The following is a 23,734-nucleotide window of genomic DNA, read 5'->3' on the forward strand; positions in this document are numbered from 1 at the left end:
CAAGTGTAAAATTTAGTAATTCTTCATAAATTTATAGAGTTGAACAACCATGACTACAGTCCAGTTTTAGAATATTTGCATCACCTCAAAAAGTTTTCTCATGGACATTTGCAATCAGTTTTTGCATCCACCTCCAGCTCTAGGCTATTACTGATCTGTTCTGTTTCTGCAGATTTGCCTTTTCTGGAAATTTTATATAAATGAAATCATAAATGGCATTTTATGTCTGGATTCTTTCACTTAGCATAATGTTTTTGAGGTTTATTCATGTTATATAATGTATCAGTGATTGGGTCTTTTTTACTGTTTAATAGTATTCCATTGTATGAATTACCCCATTTTGTTTATCCATTCAGTAGTATATGGGCATTTGGATTGTTTCCAGTTCAGAACTATTATGAATAATGCTTTGTGAATATTTATCTGTAAGTTTTTGTGTGGACACATGTTTTTATTTCTCTTATGCTAGTACTTTGGAGTGGAATTGCTGAGTCATATGTTAAGTTTAGCTTTTGAAGAGATTGCTGAACTCTGGGCTTGCCTGTTAGCACAGTTGTTTAGAGTGTGGTGTTGATAACACTGAGGTCAAGGGTCAGATCCACATACTGGCTAGCCACCAAAAAAAGAAAAAGAAGAAAAAGAAATTCCTGAACTCTTTTCCAAAGTATCTGCACCATTTTACATTCCTGTCAGAAATCTGTGAAGCTTTCAGTTTTTCCATATCCTCACCAACACTTGATACCATCAGTGTTTATGATTATAGGCCTTCTAGTATATGTGCGGTGGTATCTCATTGTAGTTTTAAATTTGAATTTCCCTAAAGATTAATGGTGTTGGGCATATTTTCATGTTATTATTAGCCATTCTGATATCTTCTATAGTGAAATGTCTATTCAGATCTTTTGCTTACATCTCTTTATTGCATTATCTGTCTTCATAATGAGTTTTTGAAGATCTTTATTTATTCTGGATACAAGTGCTTTATCAGATTTGCAAATGTTTTCTTCTGGTCAGTGGCCTGTCTTTTCACCTTCTTTATAGTCTTTTGAGGAGCAAAAGTTTTGAATTTTGGTCAGGTCCAATTCATCAAATCATTCTTATGTTATGCTTCTGGTATCATACCTAAGAAATCTTTGATATACCCAAGATCAAAAAGATTTTCTCCTAGATGTTTTATAATTTTAAGTCTATGATCCATTTTCAGTTGATTTGTATATGTGGTATGAGGTAAAGATCTAAGTTTATTTATATGTATATTTATGTATATATTTCCTCCAGATATATGGAGTAAAGGATAACCTTTCTGCAAGGGGTGTTGGAACACTTTGATAATAATTTAATAATTAAAGTATAATAATTTAATATTAATATTAAATTTAATAGGGCTGGCCCCGTGGCTCACTCAGGAGAGTGCGCTGCTGGTAGCACTGAGGCTGCAGGTTCGGATCCTATGTAAGGATGGCCAGAGTGCTCACTGGCTGAATGTGGTGCGGACGACACCATGCTGAAGGTTGTGATCCCTTACCAGTCAAAAAAAAAAAAAAAAAAAAAATTTAATAATTTAAAGTATAATAATTTAATATTGACCTTGTAAACTGTGTTCTTGTTAAATATGTTTATTCTAATAATTTTCTACATACAAGATCATGTTTCTGAGAATACACACATTTTAGTTCTTCTTTTCAAATGTGTTTGCTTTTCATTTCTTTTTCTTGCCTTATTCCACATTCTAAAACCTCCCATTACAATGTTGACTAGAAGTGATTAGAGCATACATACTTGCCTTGTTCCCAAGGGAAAAAGATCTAGTCTTTCATTATTAAACATGATATTACTTGCAGGTTTTTTATATATGCCTTTTGAGAAAATTCTCTTCCATTACTACTTATTTGTTGAGAATTTTTTCCTTTAAGGATGATTTTGTTTAATGCTAAGGTTGCTGTTATATCAAACGATTCTTCAAAAATTGGAATCATGATATAGTGACTATTATGTTACTTTAAGTTAGTAATTAAATTTTTATAGACTTGATTTTTAGAGCAATTTTAGGTTTACAAAAAAACTGAACAGAATGTACAGAGTTCCCATTCATCCCCTCATCCTACCCTCATGGTTTCTCCTATTGTCAACATCTTGCATTAGTGTGGCACATTTGTTACAATTGTTATGGAGTTTGGATGTGTTGTCCCCTCCAAAACTCATGTGGAAATTTGATCCCCAATGTGGCAGTGTTGGAAGCTGATTGAGTCATGGGGGTGGATCCCTCATGAATGTATTAATGCTCTCCCTGGGGGAGGGAGGATTAATGAGTGAGTTCTTGCTCTATTAGTTCCCATGAGAGCTCGTTGCTTAAAAAGACTCTGGCACCTCCTCTCTCTCTCTTGCTTCCTCTCTCTTGCTTCTTCTCTCTTGCTTCCTGTCACAATGTGATCTGCTTGTACCCACCAGCTGTCTGCCACTTTCCGCCATGAGTAGAAGCAGCCTGAGGCCCATGCCAGATGCAGCTGTCCCAGAATCGTAAGCCAAATAAACCTCTTTCCTTTATAAATTACCCAGTCTCAAGTAGTTCTGTAAAGACTAAAACAAATTGGTAAATCAATATTAATACATTATTGTTCACATAAAGTTCATATGGTGTTATAACTTTTACTTTAGATAGTCTCATATATATATATATAACTTTAAAATAAGCAAAGAAAGCAAAATATATAGTCTTTATATTTATTCATACCCTTCTTTCATAAAGTTCTGAATTGTCATCCAGTGTCATTTCTCTTCACACTGAAGAATTTCTGTACACATTTCTGGTAATTCAGGTCTGCTGGCAACATATTCACTCATTTTTTGTTTTTCTGAATATAAGCTTATTTTACTTTTATTATTGAAGGATGGCTTTCCTGGAAATAGAATTCTTGACATCTGCACTTTGAATGTGTTATTCCAGTTCCTTTGATTGCCATAGTTTGTAATGAGAATTCTGCTGTTGATCTTACCATTTTATTCCTTTATGAAAAGTGTGTCATTTTTTTTTTTATCACTTTGAGTATTTGTTTTTTATCTTTGCCTTTCAGCAGTTTAAAAACATTATTTCTAGGAGATTTTTTTGTGTATTTATATTGGTTAGATTTTATTGAATTTTGTGGAGCTTAAACTATTGTTTTCCATCAAATTTGGGGATTTTTCAGCTATTATGTCTATGCATTTTTTTTCTTTCTTTTTATCACCTATGATGCTAAGATTCATTATACACGTTATCATATTATGTCACAGGTCTGTGATGTTTGATCATTTCACTTCAGTCTTTCCTCTCTGTCATTATTGGACTGGGTAATTTCTATTAATCCGTCTTCAGTTTTACTGATTATTCTGCCATCTTCATTTTGTTGCTGTATCCATTGGGTGAATGTTTTATTCCCGCTGTTACACTTTTCAGATCTAGAATTTTCACTTTTTTAAGTTTCCATTTTTCTCTTGAGATTTCTTCTATGTTTGTTCACTGATAACATATTTTTCTCCAGTTCTTTGAAACATAATAACTTTTTGAATTATTTTATCTGCTAAATTCAGCATCTAAGCACATTTAGAGTTATTTTTATTGACTTTTTTTTTTCTAAAAATGCAAACACTTCCCTGTTACTTTGCACATCTTAGAATTTTTGGTTGAAAACTGGACATTATGGATTGTACAGTGAAATGACTCTGGGTTCTTTCATATTCTTTTGAGGACCATGAGTTTTGTTGTTGTTGTTGTTTTTAAGGAAGTAGTTGACTTGCCTGGATTGAAACTGCAAACTTGTCTCTTGTGAGGTATATAGCTTATAACTTTGCCCTGCTGCTTTCCTAAGCTTAATCCATCCCTGTAGTTCTCCCTGTACCTCAGCAATTTGACAGTCAGCCCAAAGATTTTGGGTAAGATGGTGCTCACCCTCTCTGTTGTTTTTTGCTTTTCATAATTCTCTCCTAATGGAAAGTGGTATGCTGGCTTTGGGCTCTATTCTCTGACACATCAAGCCTGTCCTGATTCATCTTTCTCCTATGCAAGCTACAAATGATTGATGAATGCCACCAGTTAATAATAAAAAAAAAATCACAAATTCAGAAATCTGGTTTTTTCCTTTCCCTGACTTTTTCACTAGGCTTCATAGGTTTCCCTTGCTCATGTATAATTTTGTTGTCAGCTAAGAATTTGTATAGTCTGTGCTCTGAATTTGGATCTCATGCCTTCTGAAGTTGTCTTGCTGCCCAGATTTCCCCTTTAAATTTTCACCTCTTTTTCGAGCTCTAAATTCTTAATTTCTGGCACCCTTAGCCACTATGACTTCATTTTTTCTCCCCGTCCTTCATGTTTTATAGCCGTAGCTGTGGAACTTGTTCAGTGCCTGGTGCCAGTAAGCCAGGAACTTTCAACTCTTACCCACTCTACTTTAACTTTTCAAAATTATACTCTCTTCAGCCTTATATCTGCTTTTGAAAGCTTTAAAGTATCATCAAGTTATTTGTTTTAATCTAGTATTTTATTATTATCTCTGGAGCTTTGTGTGACTACTTCATCCCTATTGATTTTAAATAATGAAGAATGAATAATGATTTTAAATGCACTATTTAAAAAAACCATACAATTAACAAACTGAGGCAAGTCCATCAGCTAAAATAAAAATTTACTTTTCTAGCTTTTTTGTTTTTACATGTTACCCCTATTTTTGACTTTTGTAAATATAATTTCTTAAAATTATTGAGTTTTAGAGCTAGAAGGGAAACAAGTGATTAGTACTGTAGCCCTCTTTATTGGTGAAAAAACTAAAGTACAACCAGGTGAAGTAATACTTTACTTGGTTAAGGATTAATTTGTAGTATCAGAACCAGTTCTTGAACCCAGGTCTCCTAAACCTCCTAAATAAGTTTCATTACTTATTCCACTACATCTAATTCTATTCTTTCCTCAAAAAACTTGTAGTCATTCAGTTTACTTATTGTCACTTTCAAGAAACCATCCCACCCAACAATTATAATACAACATTTTTTTATTTCTATTGTCTAGGTTTGATTAGCATATACGGCTTTTCTTGTTTTCTCAAGTTTTAGTGTTTATAAGCTACAAAATATATGTTAAAAATTTACTCAGTGATACATCAATAAATATGTAGGTGTGGTTTTTCTAACTACTTTAGAAGAAATTAGTTCAAATGTGAGTTGTAATTTTAGAACATGCTTATTTTATGTGACTTGTCTATTAAAAGGAAAATAAATCTGGAGATGGAAGACAAATAACAAGAATCAGCTTACGTATTTTAATTAATACCCTATCTAATATTGTAACATAAGATTGAGATTTTGGCATGCCCTAAGTAATGGCAGGGATTTCCTTCCTCCCTCCCTCCGTCCCTCCGTCCCTCCCTTCCTTCCTCCCTCCCTCCTTCCCTTCCTTCCTTCCTCCCTACCTCCCTTCCTCCCTTCCTCTTACTTTCTTCCCTCCCCCCTTGCCTCCCTTCTTCCCTCTCTGTTGGGGCGTTGAGGCCACACACCTCCTCCCAGGGCAGAGAACTAGCCACGACCCCACCCACATATGCATATGTAATCTGTTGAAAACATTCGCCTGGACAGGAGAGATAAGGATGGTGCCTGATGGAAGCTGCCAGGGAGTGGCCAAGGAAAGACATAGTTTAAAATTATTGGATAAAAGATATTTCCGTGCTCGTGCTCACTGCGTGATTGCAATAGCAAAGCATTAGAGCAAGATGCATGTTCACATGACCTTTAAGATGATAGGTTGAAGTTAGGAAATCCCCGTGCCATATGCTTATAAAAGCAGGTGCTTGTGTGAAAATAAACAGAACTGCTTGACGGAACCCCTGCTGTCTGAGTGTCTCTCTGTGGGCTGAATAGGCGGGCAGCATACTCACTTTCCTCCTGGGCTCTCCTGGCCACTAGGGTGGCAGGAGTAATCTTACCAGTTCCCTCTCTTGCTCATCCCATGGTGAGGGGATAAAAGGGGCTACTGGGAGGTTCAGGGCCTGCTGCCCCTGAGCCCCCGCACCTCTCTCCTTTCCTTCCTTCCTTAGGTGGGATATTTTAAATACTTATTCTAAATCTTAGCTATTTTTCTAAATGGCCCTTTGGAGACTCTAGGACATGGATGTTTGAACAACTTTTAGCAAAATATTACCTTAAATTTACTCAAGGCAGAAGCCTAGGATTTCATCCTTAATTTCCTTTGCTTATTCACCATTAATTTCTTAGTTTTATTAGTTCTTTCTCCAAATTCGATCTTGATTCCACCCTCATCTCTTTGCACTCATCTCTAATGCCACTACTTACTCCAAAGTATCATCATCCTTTACCTTTCTTGGCTCCCACTAGAGCCCCTATAAATCCATTTTTACACAGTTTAAAGTTGACCTTCTTAAAATGTTCCTTGGGTCACATCAATCTCTGCTTAAAACACTTTTCAGTAATTCTTCATTTTACTTAGAATAAGTTCCAGACTCTTTTCTGTGGCTTAAGTTACCAACTCTGTAGCTCTCCAGGCTAATCTTATTCATTGACCACAATGACATTGATGTTCTTGTCACACACTAGGGTTTTTCTAGTGCAATTTATTTCATATGCTTTTTCACCTGTCCAACATTCTCTTTTTTTCTAATTCTGCACATGGATAACTTCTCTCACTTTCTTAACTCAAATGTGTCCTTATAGAGGCATACCATGAGAACCATGCCTAACCCAGTCAAATTAGTCTCCTTTTTTACTATTTTTTACAGCTTGCAATTATCCTACCTATTTTTTTTGTCTTTCTTAAAATTTAAACTTCATAAGGGTAAGAGATCCCAAGCACACCAACTATGGTCCATAGTAGTCATTCAGTTTATCAACTGCTTGAATACAGGTTTTTTAACAAGTAGTTCAGCTGAAGCAAGCGTGTTTGTGAGGGAAAAAAAACCACCTTTAAAATATAATTTACCTAGTCTTGCATTATAAATGTAGTCATGAATTTATTTTGTTGCTGTTATGTCACCTCTCCCCAGGGTGATGGAGACTCAAAGGTTTACTCAAAGCCCATTTCTTCTTTTTTTAAAAAATTTTATTTTGTCAATATACATTGTGGTTGACTATTGTTGCCCCTTACCAAAGCCTCCCTCCCTCCCCCCCAACAATGTCCCCTCTGTTTGCTTGTCGTATCAACTTCAAGTAATTGTGGTTGTTATATCTTCTTCCCCCACCCCCCCGTTTTTTTTGTGTGTGTGTGTGAATTTATATATTAATTTTTATCTCCCACCAATAAGTGAGAACATGTGGTATTTCTCTTTCTGTGCCTGACTCGTTTCACTTCATATAATTCTCTCAAGGTCCATCCATGTTGTTGCAAATGGCAGTGAGATGCCCCAAAGGGGTTAATTTTCCAGGTACCGTCAAGAGAGAAGCATTCCTCAGAAAAATAACCCCGAACTCTGGGTTTCTCTAGTATTTATTCTCCAGACCAGAAAGTTACAGAAAAGGAACATAGGTGGTTACAAAAAGAACAGTAAGATAATTGTCATGGCAACAATCATTAGGTTTAGCTGCACCAAGGACATCTGCCCTTGTAGCCAGCAATTTTGCTGTGTTACAGTTCTTTGTCTACAACAGAGACTTTAGCCTAGGGAAAGTTTTTTGTCTTTCACAAGCTTAACATTTCTATATGTAATTTTTAAAAGTTAGGCTATACCTGAAACTACAGGGCCTTGGAAGCTAGGCCCTGTGAAATACATTTGCTTTATTAATGTTAGTATCCTCCACACTATTAAATATGGCATTCAGTATATAACATTAGACTATAAATGTGTCTTGAAAATGTAAGTGCTAATGTTCCAGACTACTTACCAACTGAAAATTCATCTTGCTTAAAGATGAAAGATTTATCATGTTTAAATGATTATACATATAGTTTGACCATTTTGTATTTGATCTTCTCATTTGGAACACTTTATGCTATGAATCCTTATCATTTATTATTTATTTTGAGGAATTCATGTAGTGTATTTCCTTTGGAGTGCATACAGAGAGTTTTTACAATTCAGTGGTGAACAATTTTTCTAATGTTTTAGAAGCTGAATAGTGATAGGGTCTGAAGTGGAGTACAGGCAGTTGGGTATGTTAATGTGTTCAGGTTGTGGGTAGGATCTTGAAGTTGTGGGAACCACACTGTCATTCATGAACTGTGGAATGCTGAGTCCCTAAGATTTTAGGGGAAAAAAGAGATCACTTAAAGTAGACCATAGCTCTGCTTAGAATACATGATGGAGACTTGAGGACAAGGTTCATTGTCATGGCCCTATTGCTGCCTTGGCTAATGATGCTATGAGATTTCCATTCTCTGTGTACTTTCAGAGGAGCTGCCACACAGAATGCTTCCAGAGCAGAGCTCTTTCCACAACTTCCCTGAGCTGCTACCACCACTTACCTTCATTGTCACTTTGGATAAGATTTTTAGCTTTTCTAAGCTCAGTTCCATTGTTAATCAAATGAGCAGCACCTACTTCATAACATTATTGTGAGGTAACAAATAATAGTGTCTTTCACAGTAATTGGCACTAGGCAAATATCATCTATTGTGGTTGTCATCATCATTGTTAAGAAAACCACCACCACTACTACACAATAGCATCATTAAGGATATTATAAAGAGGCACTTAAGGGAGAAGACTGTTTTTTAAGTATTCTGGAATAATACGTCTAGCCTAGGGTATGTACTCTCCTCCTACCCTCTACTATTTTCTAAATCATTCTATTTCCTTTATTATTTCTGTCAGAATAGAACATTCTCAGAGGCTGTTCTAGAACAAAATTACTTTCCCTGAAGGGTTATAGAATTCTGATACAAAAATTTACCTGACTTGAGTTTTTCCAGGCCCCACCAACCTGGGGGTTCACATGTCACAGTAATGGTAACAACTCACTTATAACAGTCATGTGCTACCTGTATAATGCCACTCTTCCACCTCCCTGCAAAGTATACCGCAGTTAATTCTGTTAATCCCTGGAGCTATTTCATTAGTACCCAAAGGCTCCACATCTTGTCTTCTCATGCGGTCACACAAACCACCTCTGTAACATATGTAACTCATACAAATGAGTCTGTGTAACTCATTCCATTTTAGAGGTGCTGTTTCTTGATGTTTCATAGATGTAAATTCTGGCACTTCCAAAATGACATTGCATTCACTTTTGTCATCACTGCAGTGTTTGGACTCCATGTCTCACATAGGCCTTTCTGAAAATAGCTTTTGTCTATAGACCCATTACCATAGGTACAGCCTTAGTCTTTTCTATACTCACCCTTCAGCTCCCACCCACAAGTCAGCTGCTCTCAGATTTCCACTCCCTGTGCAAGTCAGGTCATACAAACAGACCCATGTGTGTCACCAGCTTTACCATCTGAATTCCAGGCACCTCTGAATTCCAGTGGAACTTCAGCAGCACTTGCATTCCATATTTATTTATAACAATAGTAGTTACAATGTATTATAACCCCTGATATTCTATAGGGGTGTGTGTGTGTATATATATATAAAATACCCCTAATATACTACTGTCAAGTTTAACAATTTGACTATATGTAAAACCTTTACATATAGTCAAGTTGCTGAGCTTCACAGTTTAAAACATCAAACAGTCTTTTTCAGACTTTCTCTAATTTCATTTTCATTTTGTATGAGTTCATATTATTTCTGTGCCCCAAGGTATAGGTAGATTTACTGCTCTAATGCATACTTTTTATCTAACTCAACTTTCACTCTCCTGCCTTCTGGTTTCACAAGGGTGGTAAGCAAGATTTGTTTCTGTCCTACAGGTTCACTATTCTTGGCATAAGTTAGAGTTGCTCACTTAAAAAGTATCACTACTTGAGCATTAAATTCAGCCAGCTGTCAGAAGAAATTCAGTGGTGATCTTTTCTCCCTTTTTTTCCCCCTCAAGGCCCTGAGCCTCTTACATAGGTTCCTCCTTAATGGAACATCCCATTCTCTCAATCAATATGGCTTGGGTTTCTCTGTAAACATTTTCATTCCTACCAATAATTTTAATAACTTTCTGGTAAATTGGTTATAATTACCCATCCTCTTTATTATCCATTAGTTTATTTTAGGTACTCTTCCATTTTCCTTCTGTCTTTCACAGGATCTTTGAAAGTCCCATTTTCTTTATATCTTTAATCTGGTGCAACCCGCAAAGAATTTTTATTCAATTCATACTTCCTGCCACTCTAACATAGAATAGTGCTATCCTTGAAATTCCACATTTATGTTTTATCTCATATGCCTCCTAGCTGCCAGCCCATTATTACCTCTGGAGATTAGGTAACATGGCCAGAAATACTAAGGCCACTCACTTAGATGATCTTATTTCTGTTGTCTTCATTTCCAAAGATACTGGCTTCAAGATTTTTTTGCCCCCTCATGTTATTTCAGAGCTTAGTTTCTGACTTGATTGGTGATGCTGAGCATTCATAGCTTTTCAGTTTCTCAGCTTAGAAGCAAGAAGTTTTAAAAAGTCACTATCGATGCCTTTTATCATGAACAAGACAAGTGGAAGGATTTAGATCTCTCACCCAGGGACATCAGTGTGTGTATATACCAGTGGGAACCAGACATCATGTCTAGGTAAAATCACTTATCACACTACAGCTATTTTTTCACTATGGTAATTTTAGCTGAACTAGGTCAGGTTATAAATGTCAACAAGGCAAGAGAGGGAATAAAATGTCATCAGAATAATCCACATATGCTAACATTTCAATGGAGCTTAAAGTCTTTTATAGGAAACAAGATTAGAAGGGTTTTTCTTCATTGTAGTGATAAATGCAACTACAGATACTGTCACTATGACTCTTTCTTAGGTATTCACTTTGGCCTCATCCCTGCTTTCCTTAAATTAGGAAAAAATCTCAATTTTGCCACTGGTGGTTGGTACAGATAAGGGTTTTTAGCCAAGTAGATAGGAGTCATTGTAATGGTTTGATTTAAAAATACACTTCCAATTCACTTTTAAAATCTGGGTTAGGGGCTAGCCAGTTAGCTCAGTTGGTTATAACAAGAAGGTCAAGGGTTTGGATCTCCATACCAGCCTGCAGCCAAAATAAATAAATAAATAGCTGTGTCTATTTTTAAAAAGCAAAAAACCCCCACAAAACTGGGTTAGGAGAAATACAACAGTGTAATTTCAGTCACAAAACCACCATTTTGATAGCTAATATCACTCATATTCTAGGCAACAATTTAAAAATTTTTAATTCAAAATATAAAATTTTTCATATGGTTGATTTTGCACAATGATGCAAACTTGATATTAGTATTAATTTAAATTAATTTAGGGTAGGTAAAGTAAGAAAATAGCATATTTATCATTTTCATATATAGTAATAATTTTTCTTATTTCAAGAAACAAATTATAGGTTTAAAAAAACTTTGAAAATTTGTTTTTAATAATAAAATAGATTTGTCGAAGAACCTTTAATAGGCCACTGCTTTTTTTTTTTTTTCAAAGTTTCAATTAAACCTTGAGATATAATATAGTACTGCTGTGATTTGTAAATGAATGCTTTCATAGCTGCATAAATTGTGGTTTTTCATGAATTGTAGGATTATAAATGACAAGTCTTGATTCTGAACCTTTTCCTCTAGTTTTTTAATATAGAACCTTTTAGGATCTCTGCTGCTGTCTCCTTGTTAGTTTCATTTTGTAATTTAGCCCTGTTTATAAACAGGCTTTAACTATTTCTTAATTCTGTTTGATCTGTTTTTCATTGGCAAAGAAAAATTACTTCAATGAAGTAAATATGCATTTAGACATTCTCTTGTATTTGGAAACTTAACTTATTGTGAGAATGATATTTTTGATTTTGACTCCCAGGTTGGGATAGGATTATGGTGGATTATTTTATCTTTTTGTAGTGTCAAATTAATATCTTCCTATAGACATTAAAATTTGGAGTAGAGGAGTTTCACATTAGAAAAAAACTTATTTGACTTTACCTTTAGGGATAGAAGAGTCAGTCTATATAGAGCATTTACACTTTATCTACTTTTAAAATAATTATTTTTATTATTTCCTTTTGTGCTATTTTTTAATTCCCACCTTTAGAATGAAAGACATAGGCAGTGAATTTGTATTTAAGATTGTCATTTGTTTTAAGCCGAGGGCAGACTAATACGGTAATGATTAAGTCTAATATAGACGGTTTGAGTTCAATCTCTAGGTCACAGGTATTTGTGTGTAATAAAACTCACCACTTGAACTGGCATTGATTGTCATTGTTCTTGATAATCCTGGCAGGAGCAACACTGACTGAATAAATATAAAGATTGAATTTGCCTCCTTTAGCAAGGTGAGCACAGAAGCAGGAAGAAATATTAACAGTCGACAGCATCACGGAACTAAATCTATCCAGCTGTCCTTCAGAGAAAAGAAATGGCAGCGATTCAGAGTATTGTTCAATTCAACAAGCATTTATTGAGCAGTTCTATAGCCCAACACTATGTTAGCTACTAAAGGATACAAAAGGAGAAGACAGTGTGATTTTGCCCTAAAAAATTTTATCATCTAATTTGGGACACGAATGGTTCATTTATGAAACAGGTGGAGAACAAAATATGACAGCGTATAATTGATTGTGGAATTGTTTGTGCAACAGAATTTTATTTGTCTAGCAAGTGAAAAAACATATCTGTATGTTGTCAAATTTTGTGGCAATATAAAGTAATATAACCTGGATTAATTGAGATCTCTGGTTTTTTATAATGAAAAAACAAAGCAGTAATTTAAAAGGTGTTAAAAATATTCTTTAGCTCAACCTGAACACCAGTTAGATATATAATCAGCACATACGTGAGACACTAAATAAATTCAAGAGTAATTTACTCACTTTTAATTGTTAAGTCCATTGAGTATGAACTTTATTGGGTTTTATTCACTGTTCTTTCTTTGTCTTGAATATTATAAAGGTTCATTCACTCTCTTTCAGTTAAGTTTTCTATGTTTTCTAAGTACAGTTTATTTTTCCAGTGTTCAGTTATTCTGAATTATGTTCATTAAAAAGTAGGCCTCAAAGTGCACAGCAATCTCCTTAGCTTTGTGTAAGGAGGCCATGTGGCAAAAATAGCCTCATTACATTCTGTTTTTTTGTTATTTTTGTCTCCATTACTTGTTAAGTGGTAATGGTCTAGTAGATTCTTAAGATACTTTACTTGTAAGATTCAGCTTTAGCTGGGAATCTTTCTCCTATTCTTTGCCCCTGTTTAGGTATTTCTCCATTGTACCTCCATACCTCTTGTACATCTCATGACAGTATACCATTGTATTTTTATTTATTTTAATAAATTCATGTGTCTGATTCACAGACTGGCTTCTTTGCCCTATCACCAGAACCTCACATAGTTCTTGGTAAATCATAGATTTTAAACAAATAATTATTGAGTGAATGAAACATATGAATATATGTTACACATAGTAATGCTGGTGAAAATTTGCTACTACATTTAGGTCTCACAATAAACATGGGGTACACCCTGTAGTTGTGTCCAGTGGGAATGAATTTTTAAGGCCCAGTGGTATGGACAAGTTGTTAAAAAAAAATAAAAAGTAAAGAAAAATGAAAGAAAGAAGCACCCTCTTTTATTAGTCCCCACCTGTATCGTATAATTTTCTGGAAGAAAATCAATATGAAAATTCCCTGTGCCATCAGTAGTTCTTAAAGTTGAATCAGTCCAAATATAGATATGATATGTAGTTATGAGTGGATGTGTATATTGTCAGTAGAAACAGTTTTTCAAATGTTGATTGACATTGCCTTCCTCTCAGCTTTCCACTGTTAATGATTTCAGGTACAGTTTTATAATTGCATTTTTAATTGGGGAGGAGGGAACAGTATTTAGTTTCTGGCTCCTCTTTTTTAAGGTTGTTTCTGAGTCTGGCTTAGAGTAGTTCAGACTCAGAATAAATGCAGTTTACTCCCTATCACTTCATACTCTTAAGATATTTTTGCCAGCTCTTAGAACCTCTCAGACATTCTAAAATAAGATCATACTGATTCTCCATCCTGTTAGTGATAGGTATTAGTACTGTCACTTTGGCTAAATGTTTTTGACTTGAAATAGAATCATTAATCGAGGGATTCCCTATTAATAAATTTACTTATTACTCACCTGGAATTTTTGATGTTGCAGTTTTTGATAATATAGCTTTTTAGTGTCAGCTAGCTTATTTTTGGCCAAGCTATATTTTATTGCTTAATTGTTTAAACACCAGGATATTTGGAGAACCAGGATATTTGTCTGACAAATAGAAATTCTTATGTTTTGTTATTTTCAACTATTTTCTTCAAAGTCATTATTTCAGAACTCAAGATATATAAGTTTTCACTTCTATAGGTGATATTTCTTGCAGTAACATATAAGACATTCTACAATTCAGTTTAAAAGTGTGAAATTTGAAGTTTTTATTAACTAGGTGTGAAGGTTAATTCTAGGTGTCAACTTGGTTAGATGAAGAAATGCTGAGAAACCTGGTAAAGCTATCTTTTTAGGTGTGTCCAGAAGAGATTAGTAGGAGAATCTGAGTGGCCTGGATGGGAACCATGCAATCTGCTGGGGGTCCAGAGAGAACAAAAGACAGAGGAAAGAGGTGAAGCTCTCTCTCGATCTCCTGGAGCTGGGATATGCTCTTCTCTCCTGTCTGTGGACATCAGAGCTCAAGACTCTTCAGCTTTTGGGTTCCAGGGCTTACTCACACCAAGGACACCATTAGCTTCTCTGGTTTTGAGGCCTTTGGACTTGGACTGAGCCACGCTGCTGGCATCCAGTTTATAGATGGCCTATTGTGGGACTTTTCTTCATAGTCACATGAGCTAATTCCCCTAATAAATCCCTCTCATTTAATTATAATATATCCTATTGATTCTGTCTCTCTGAAGAACCCTGACTAATACACTAGGCTTTCCCTGAACACATGGTTCTAATGCAAATAAAGTCAATCTGATCTTAGCTTTCTTCTAACTGTAGTCTGGCAGTCTTAAAAAGAACTGAAATAACATGTGGGATGTTACATGCTGCAGAATATAGTGGTTACAATTATGCTTTTCTATATTCATAGTGTAGTCAGTATTATAATTTTAAAATATGACAAGCTGACCCCCCCCCCCCCCCCCATTAGTAGTACTTCTTGGATATCACTATCGCTTCCGGCTGTGCTTTTAATTCCTGTCCAGGGCATTATTTAATAAACAAAAATGGGAGTATTAAAGGAAACATTTTAAAAACAAACATTTTAATTAGTCTTTGAAAATTCAAGCACCTTCATTAATGTGTTCCCAGATGCATTCTTCCAACTAAGTTAGGATTTTATCTGCTTGTCAAGATCCACATCAAATGCACTTCTTTTTTGAGTTTTTTCCAATGAGAATTATTTACTGTTATATTCCCTTAACATCGTTTTTACTTCTATATTCTAGTGAAGCATAATATTGTGGTGTCTGGTATTTTATGCCACAGAATCCTCTCTCCAGCAAAATCTCACCCCAAAGCTCAATATATAAAACAACTAGCAGGCAACTTCTCTGGTTAAAGTAGAGGTAGGAAGTCTGGAACCCAATACACCTCTTTCCATATTCTTCCAGTCCCACTGGCCCAAAAGTACCTGTTAGGTATACAGTTCCAGAAAGTGGCTATTGTTCAAAAGAATACAGCCTTTGGAATCAGGCCACTAGCTATTTGACCTTGGGAAAAGAACTCACTCTAAGCCCCAGTTTCCTTACCTATAAGATAATGATAATAAAAGTGTCAGACCCTTAGGCTTGCTGAGAGAATTTCCTAAGATAACTGTTAAAATGACTTGCACAGTGTCTGGAACATAGAACTTCATATTTGTTGAAGTCATTTAAATTCCCAAAACCACACAGGCTAGTTAATGGCAGAGCCAGAACTAGAACCTGACAGACCAGGGCTATTTGTCTACCATATCCATTGATTATACTGATAGGCAACAGATATGCATTTATATACCTTAACAAAACTTTTAAATGACTTTTTTCCCTGAGCCATCTGCACTGTTAATTATTGTCTGTTATTAGACATGGTCAGAATCTTCAGAGCCATTGAGTCTCTTAGTGAAACCTGTAGCAACTTTATGCATTCACCTTCATAGCTGTTCTCATATTCATAGGCAAAGAGTGTACATCTCCTGTTAGGATTACCTCAGGTGGTAACTCACGGTGAGATAACTCCAGGTGACATTGGTCTGTGTTTTTTCCTGTATCTTTTCACATGATTTGAGGAATGCTCTGGGAGATTAAATTTACCACGGCTTGCTAGGGACAGACTAACTAAATTAAAGCAGGGTGTGAAGAGAAACAGAGTTTTACTGTGTTAAGAGGAACTATACAGCTCGTATTTGATTTCTTCCCTAAATGAAAGTGTTCTTACGTATGGTCTGTGGCACAGTTTAGTAAAGGTTGTGTCGGTAACAACTGAAGTTTACTTTGTTACAGTGTATGCAAAATTTATGGTGGCTTACAAAATTATAGATGTGTAAGAATTTGCAGTTTGCCATTTACTTTTAGTGAGTTCTTTATTTTATTTTATTTTATTTGGCTAATTTATTTTAATATACAGATACAAAACAATAAATAGTAGATTCACGGCATTTACAAGAAATCATTCAAATAACATTGTGAATTTTTTTTAACCAAAATTTCATTAAACAAAAATACACATCAAATTATAGCAATCTTTTTCACCGTTGTTCAGCTGTGAACAGTAATTCATCAGTTAAAAGTTGGACCATCACTTGACTTATACAGATAATGCTGCCTTGATGTTGATGAGTAAAAAGGTAAGGAATGCAAAGAAGTAAGGAAGTCGTACACAGTGGATGCTAATATTTACAAAAAAGACCAATTATTAAATTACAGGATCAGTTAAAAATATTTGCTAAATACAAATGTCAATGCCTATGAGATAGCCAAAGGCAACAGTGAAAAGTATGAGTTCCTTTAATGAGTGAAATAAGCTGTTTTGATTTTACTTCAGACTCTAACCTATTCCCACATCTTCAGTTTTATTTTTAATGGTAGAAACCATGTATTTTTTGAAAAAAATCTACCTTTGGTTAAATTATTTTTCACTGTTATGAGGAAGCAATGGCTATCCCTTTTACTTAATATGATATTCAACTTCATGTTCTAATTTATTTGATTTTGTCTACTTTCTGTTTCACTTTCTGATTTACCTCAGGTGGTAGTCCTGAAGTGATCTAGGAATGGGAACCTCTCATTTACCCCTTTTCTACCCAGGAGCCTTGGGCAAGTCATTTAACATTATTGGCCCTCAGATTCTTCATTTTCAATATGAGGAATATGACTAAATAAATGTGAAAGGTCTGTCTTAACACAAAATGGATCTACCTTATGACAAATCTAAAGGATAATTAATCAGGTGGTGTAGAAAACTTTTTCTTTATTTACACTTTGATGAGTAAACAGTTTATAAAGATTTCACTATGCAGAAAGTGATCACCCATCATATTAGAACAGTAGCTAAAGGTTTGAAATCAACAGTTGGCTTTTAAAATCTTAGCCAACTTGTTCCTTTTATGTTGAATTGCCTAAGTTGATCTACATAATATCCAGATTTACTGGTGCTTGTGCCTCAGTTCTTGCCAGTGATACTTTCTCATTCTTGCCTAGAAGACTGAAAGAGGAGAAACTCTTAAAGTGGAACTTTTCAAGTTCTGTATGAAGTTCTCCATGCAGCATGGTTGAGGGGCAGTTGTGGAGAATTCCTAACAGTGCATCAAGCTAATTAGTTTTGGGGCATGATGACTATATTAGTTCGTTCCTGTTGCTTATGAGAAAATACTTGAAAATGAGTGATTTGCAAAGAAACAAAGTTTATTGCTTACAGTTTCTGAGACTGGGAAGTCCAAAGTCCTCTGGTGGTGGCGACAATGGCCCAGGGGTCTCACATTGCAAGATATTGGAATCAGAGAGAGTAAGACTCTTCACTTTCCCCTTTTAAAGCCCTCCAAACCACGTCCATGACCACCATTTTTAATCCATTCACTGCTGCATGGTCCTACAGTCCAATCACCTCTTCAAGGCTTCACCTTTCAGTTACCATAATAGGATTTCCCAAAATAGTCACAGTGGGGGCTAAGTTTCTAATACATAAAACTTGGAAGACATAATTCAAGCTTCATTGAGTTGGGGGGGAACATAATTCAATCCACTATAAAGACCCACTAAATGTTTCACTAGAAAATGTTTTAAATATTACAAATATCACCATTTTATTAGTTATATTTATATTCCTTATTCCCTTGCCATTCTGTCTTCCTTTTTTTGAATCTGTTTTCTGTCTGTCCTTCCTGGTGCTCATTTTTTATGAAGTAAAGTAGAAAGAAATTCAAGGCTGCCATGATCTTATGACACCTCAGCTCTTCTACTCTGATAACAACACTGGCCATCTGGACTCTCTTATCTTCTGGGGGAATGAAAGAGAAGCTGAACAGTTATTAGTAGATAGTGCCAATAAATTGTTATTTAAAGAAAAAAGACAAAATTCCTGCCTTGTGAACCTTTTAAACACAGCAAACCTGGAACAGCCCTCATGTCATGTATAGCTATAAACTCTGTGAGAACACGAGCACCTAATGTAGCACCCTGCTCATACTGGTAGAATTAATTAATTTATAAAAGGCCATCATAGACACCCATCACCTTGTGTGTTTAAATAGTTATGACAGGACTCTGATTGGTTTGCAAATGGATTCTGATCAAATGACAGCTGTTATTGTTTCTGTTATTTTGACCAGCCATTTATAGATCTAAATGCCTTGGAAGGGGGCAGAACCAGCAAAGTCCACTCCAACATAAAGCCAAATGCTACAGCTTTTGTTTTCTTCCTAACTTTTAAAATGTATTGCTCAAAGAAGGACAATTCATATAAGAGCTCTACTACCCATGCGTGAGCTGCTTTTAGCTCCAGAATTATGATATGACTTAAAATTTAAAAAAAAAAAACTCTCCTTTCCTTTCTTTGAAATCCATTGATTATGATGTTCCTAATGACTCTTACAAATTTGTGAAGTAAATTTATAATAAGAGGCTTTGTGGAAGGGAAATCAGAGTTTGGATGGGAAAAATAGAAGTTTATTCTTTAAAATATTTGTTATTAACTCTAACAAATCTTGTTAGGATTTTTGGTGAGCAAGAGTGTATAAAATCCACTATGATTCTTGTTTGAAAAGTTATTTTAGTATAGCAATCCTGGATAGAAGACATGATTTAAATTGAGTATAAATTTGTTACTAACATTAAAAAGCAAGTTTTGCTGTTCCCTAGTCTGTTTAATTAAAGAGACAACAGTTAAGAACATCATTGATCTCTTCAGTAGAAGACATATACTTTTAAAAAATCAGCTTGTTGATACAATATATTGCTATTAGGATGCTAGAATTACTTTAAGCTTGAAGGAAAAAAAAAATGCTTGAAAAGCTAAATGCAAAGGCTTCAAAGCAGCTTAGGATCATTCAAATGGTTAATCTAAACAACTGAAGACATTAAACAGATCCCCATTTGTAAGTGACAGAAATGATTCCTAGTTTAAATATTATCCAGTGTTACTATGTCAAAGCCCAGTCTCCTTCACTGGCCTGGTTCTGTGCTTTGCTGGACTCATTCCCTGGGAGTTTGTGCTATATAAGGGATATGATCTTGAGTTTTTCATATTGTTGCTAGTAGAAAAGAGTTTTTATGGCTTAAGTAGAACTGATATTGTTAAGTTGAATATGAACTCTGGGGGAGCCTACACATTTGTTTATTTTCAAAACCAAACTAAAATTAATGTTGCAATGCACTGCTAATCCTGCTGTAGCATAGTGGGTATTTGCTGATGAGGTTCTCAGAGCAGAAGCATGATGTTTGTTGAGTTAAACTTAATGGGAATTTAAATTGGTTTCTAACTATTAACAGATACAACATTTAGGGAAACATTTAAAAGTCACATTAAACCAGTTAAAAGTGATCAGGACAATATATAATAGAATCATCAAAGATTTGAAAGTTGCCCAATTTAGGTTCATTGAAAACTCCTCCTGCCTTTTAACCTATTAATTATAAAAATATTCTGCTCTTAACTGTCATGTGATCCAGCAAATATGAGCAGTTTTTCTGTCACCAGTGCTGTGAACAATCTGGCTGATGATTTTCTGATAATGTTTTATTATAGTGGTTTCAAGTAATTCTGGAAACAGTATTTTAAGAAATATCTTGCATAGAAGCATCATTTCTTCCAGGAAATAGCCTTTCATATTGTTCTAAAAAGCTCAAGAGTATGGCATCCTGTTGGAACTCTGGGGTATTACTATTTTCAGACCTCATTTCTGTACAACATGAGCCATATTGATTTCCACATAATTTGAATTTATTCAAAACAGGAGATTGTAACATTCTGGGAGCAGACTGTTTTTAGTTTTGTTAAATTTACCCTGATTACAACTAAGAAAATTCCTTTGAAAATTCCTGTGACCCCTTAGCTTTGCTGTCATTTAATATCTTTCCCAAAGTTTCTACTGTTATTCTAACACTTCTCAGTAGGAGTTGATGGTATTAGTACAAATCAGGGGATGTAAGATTTAACGACAATGTTAACTTGCAAGAAATGCAAAATGTAATTATTGTACTTTATGAGCTTTGCTTATAATTTGATAATATAACAAAAAGCAGATTAGAAGTAATATCTGCTTACATGATTGAAATATTTTCTAAGAGTACTTCAGTGTACAAATTTTACATAATTTTTTATCTAACATTTATCTACATTTTAGAATAAAAACTTGGTGTAATTTTTTTCAGATTTTTGAACTTAATGATAGAAGTAAATTGAAAATTATGTAATTTTAAAAACTGGAATATTATATCTGTTTTAATATTATTGAAGTGGAAAATGCTGAAATTTAATCATAATGTTTTACCCTGTAAAGACTTCTCATTTCACTCAGACTGAATACTATCCTGTAGTTTTAGGACTACAAAGTCCTAAGTGACATAGCCTCCTGAAGCCTCCTCTCTGATCTTAGTTCCTATTACTCTCTCACTCAGTTCACTTGAGGCACACTAACCTTACTGTTCCTCAAACATGCCAGGAACATTCTGCTTTAGGGTCTTTGTACTAATTATATAGTCTACTTGTAGTGTTCTTTATTCAGCTACATAGTCTCTTCTCAATGCTCACATGTCAGATTCTCAGTGAGGCCTACTTTGATCATTCTATTCAAAAATCACAACCTGTATACTCTTTCCCACCCTACCCCCAATACTTTAACTGCCTTATTCTGCTGTACATTTTTTAGAAAGTCTGTTGTATTTGATCTGTTTTAAGTTTGCGGCAAAACTGAGAGGAAGGTACAGAAATTTCTTTTCTTTTTTTTTTAGGATGGCACCTGGTATGTACTAATATTTATTTTTTTAAGATAATTTATTATGCATACATGTGGGGTACAACATTGATTTTCAATAATTGTGTATAATTTGTGATGGTTAAATCAGGACAGTTAGTTTATTCATCATTACAGTATGCAATCATTCTTTGTGTCTGTTCACCAGTTCCTCATTAGCTACCCCCCCTCCCCTTTTCCACTTCTAGTAAGCACAGTTCTTTTCTCTCTTCCTAACAGTTTGACATATTACTATGATTGTTCTTTCTCTCTCTCTGTCTCTCTTTATTGTTTATTTGTTTATTTATGGATTCAGCTCCCAGTTATGAGTGAGAACATGCGGTATTCTCTTTCTGTACCTGGATTGTTTCACTTAGGATAATTTTCTGCAGGCTCATCCATGTTGCAGCAAATGGTAGAATTTCATTCTTTTTTACGGCTGAATATTCCATTGTGTATATATACTACAATTTCCTTATCCAGTCATCCATCAATGGACATTTAAATTATTTCTATTGCCTGGCTATTGTAAATAGAGCTGCAATAAATATGGGAGTGCAGGTATCCCTTCGTCCTGGTGATTTCCAATCCTCTGGATATATCCTCAGTAGTGGATTGCTGGATCATATGGTAATTCTGTCTGTAGTTGCTTGAGGAACCTCCATACTGTTCTCCATAAAGGCTATACTAACTTACAGTCCCACCAACAGTGTAGAAAGGTTCCTCTTTCTCCACATCCTTGCCACAGCCTTCGTTATTCTATCTTTTTTTATAATAGCCAGTCTTATTGGGGTAAGGTGATATCTCAAAGTGGTTTTAATTTCCATTTCTCTGATGATTAGTGCTGTGGCTCATTTTTTCATATACCTGTTGGCCGTCTGTATGTCTTCCTTTGAGAAATGTCTATTCAGCTCCTTTGCCATTTTTGAAATTGAATTATTATTTTTTTTGCCATAAAGTTGTTTGAGCTCTTTGTATATTCTGGATATTAAGCCTTTGTTGGATGTATAGTTAGCAAATATTTTCTCGCGTTCTGTAGGTTGTCTTTTCATTGTTTCCTTTGCTGTGCAGAAGCTTGTTAGTTTGATATAATCCCATTTATTTTTTCTTTTGTTGCCTGTGCTTTTGGGGTGTTGTTCATAAAGTCTTTGCCTGGTCCTAAATCCTAGAGTGTATCCCCTATGTTTTCTTCTAGGGGTTTTAAAGTTTCAGGTCTTATATTTAAGTCTTTAATACATTTTGAGTTGATTTTGGCATATAGTAAGGGGTACAGATCAAGATATATTGATATCCAGTTTTCCCAGCACCATTTATTGAAGAGGAAGTCTTTTCCCCAGTGTGTGTTCTTGGTGCCCTTGTCGAAGATCAGTTTGCTATAAATATGTGGGTTGATTTCTGGGTTCTCTGTTCTTTTTGATTGGTCCACATATCTGTTTTTATGCCAGTACCATGGTGGTTTTGTCACTATAGATTTGTAGTATATTTTGAAGTCAGGAAGCATAATGCCTCCTGCTTTACCTTTTTTTGCTCAGGATTGCTTTGGCTATTTGGGGTTTTTTGTTGTTCCATATTAATGTTAGGATTGCTTTTTCTATTTCTGTGAAATTCTGTCCTTGATATTTTGATGGGAATCACATTGAATCTGTAGATGGCTTTGGGTAGTGTGGACATTTTCACTACATCAATTCTTCCAATCCATGAACAAGGAATGTCTTTCCATATTTTGGTGTCTTCTTTAATTTCTTTGAGTAAGTGGTTTGTAGTTCTCATTGTAGACATCTTTTACCTCCTTGGTTAGATTTATTCCTAGGTATTTTATTTTTTGGGTGACTATTGTAAATGTGCTTGCTTTCTTGATCTCTTTTCCTTCTAGTTTGTTGTTGGAGTATAAAAACACTACTGATTTTGTATTCTGCAACCTTGCTGAATTCATTTATCAGCTCTAAGAGTTTTCTGGTAGAGTATTTGGGTTTTCTATACATAGATAATCGTGTCATCTGTGAACAGCAACAATTGGATTTCATCTTTTCCTGTTTGGATGCCTTTTATTTCTTTCTCTTGTCTAATTGCTCTAGCAAGTACTTCTAATACTATGTTAAATAGGAGTGGTGAGAGCAGGCATCCTTGACTTGTTCCTAATCTTAAGGGGAAAGCTTTCAGCTTTTCCCCATTCGGTATGATATTGGTGGTGGATTTTTCATATGTGGCTTTTATTATGTTGAGATACCTTCCTTCTCTATCTAATTTGTTGAGAGTCTTTATCATGAAGGACTAT

At 34.9% G+C, this 23,734-nt stretch overlaps 1 protein-coding gene across 5 annotated transcripts in view; it reads left to right on the forward strand.

Moving 5' to 3' along the window:
* COMMD10 (COMM domain containing 10) overlaps positions 1–23,734 on the forward strand; it is a 207,098-nt gene that overhangs the window by 134,789 nt on the left and 48,575 nt on the right. Inside the window, exon 6 of one of the 5 annotated variants that reach the window (XM_063086797.1) lies at positions 12,307–12,361. The exons of 3 other annotated variants lie outside the window; for them this stretch is intronic. In XM_063086797.1, the coding sequence (XP_062942867.1) occupies positions 12,307–12,318 (12 nt within the window). In that variant the 3' untranslated portion in view covers positions 12,319–12,361. Of the gene's footprint in view, positions 1–2,448; positions 2,521–12,306; positions 12,362–23,734 lie in introns of those variants that run through there. One more of the 5 variants, XM_063086796.1, reaches the window with a different exon arrangement.

This window comes from Cynocephalus volans, chromosome 2, assembly GCF_027409185.1.
Source record: "Cynocephalus volans isolate mCynVol1 chromosome 2, mCynVol1.pri, whole genome shotgun sequence".
In the NCBI taxonomy this organism is placed as follows: Eukaryota; Metazoa; Chordata; class Mammalia; order Dermoptera; family Cynocephalidae; genus Cynocephalus; species Cynocephalus volans.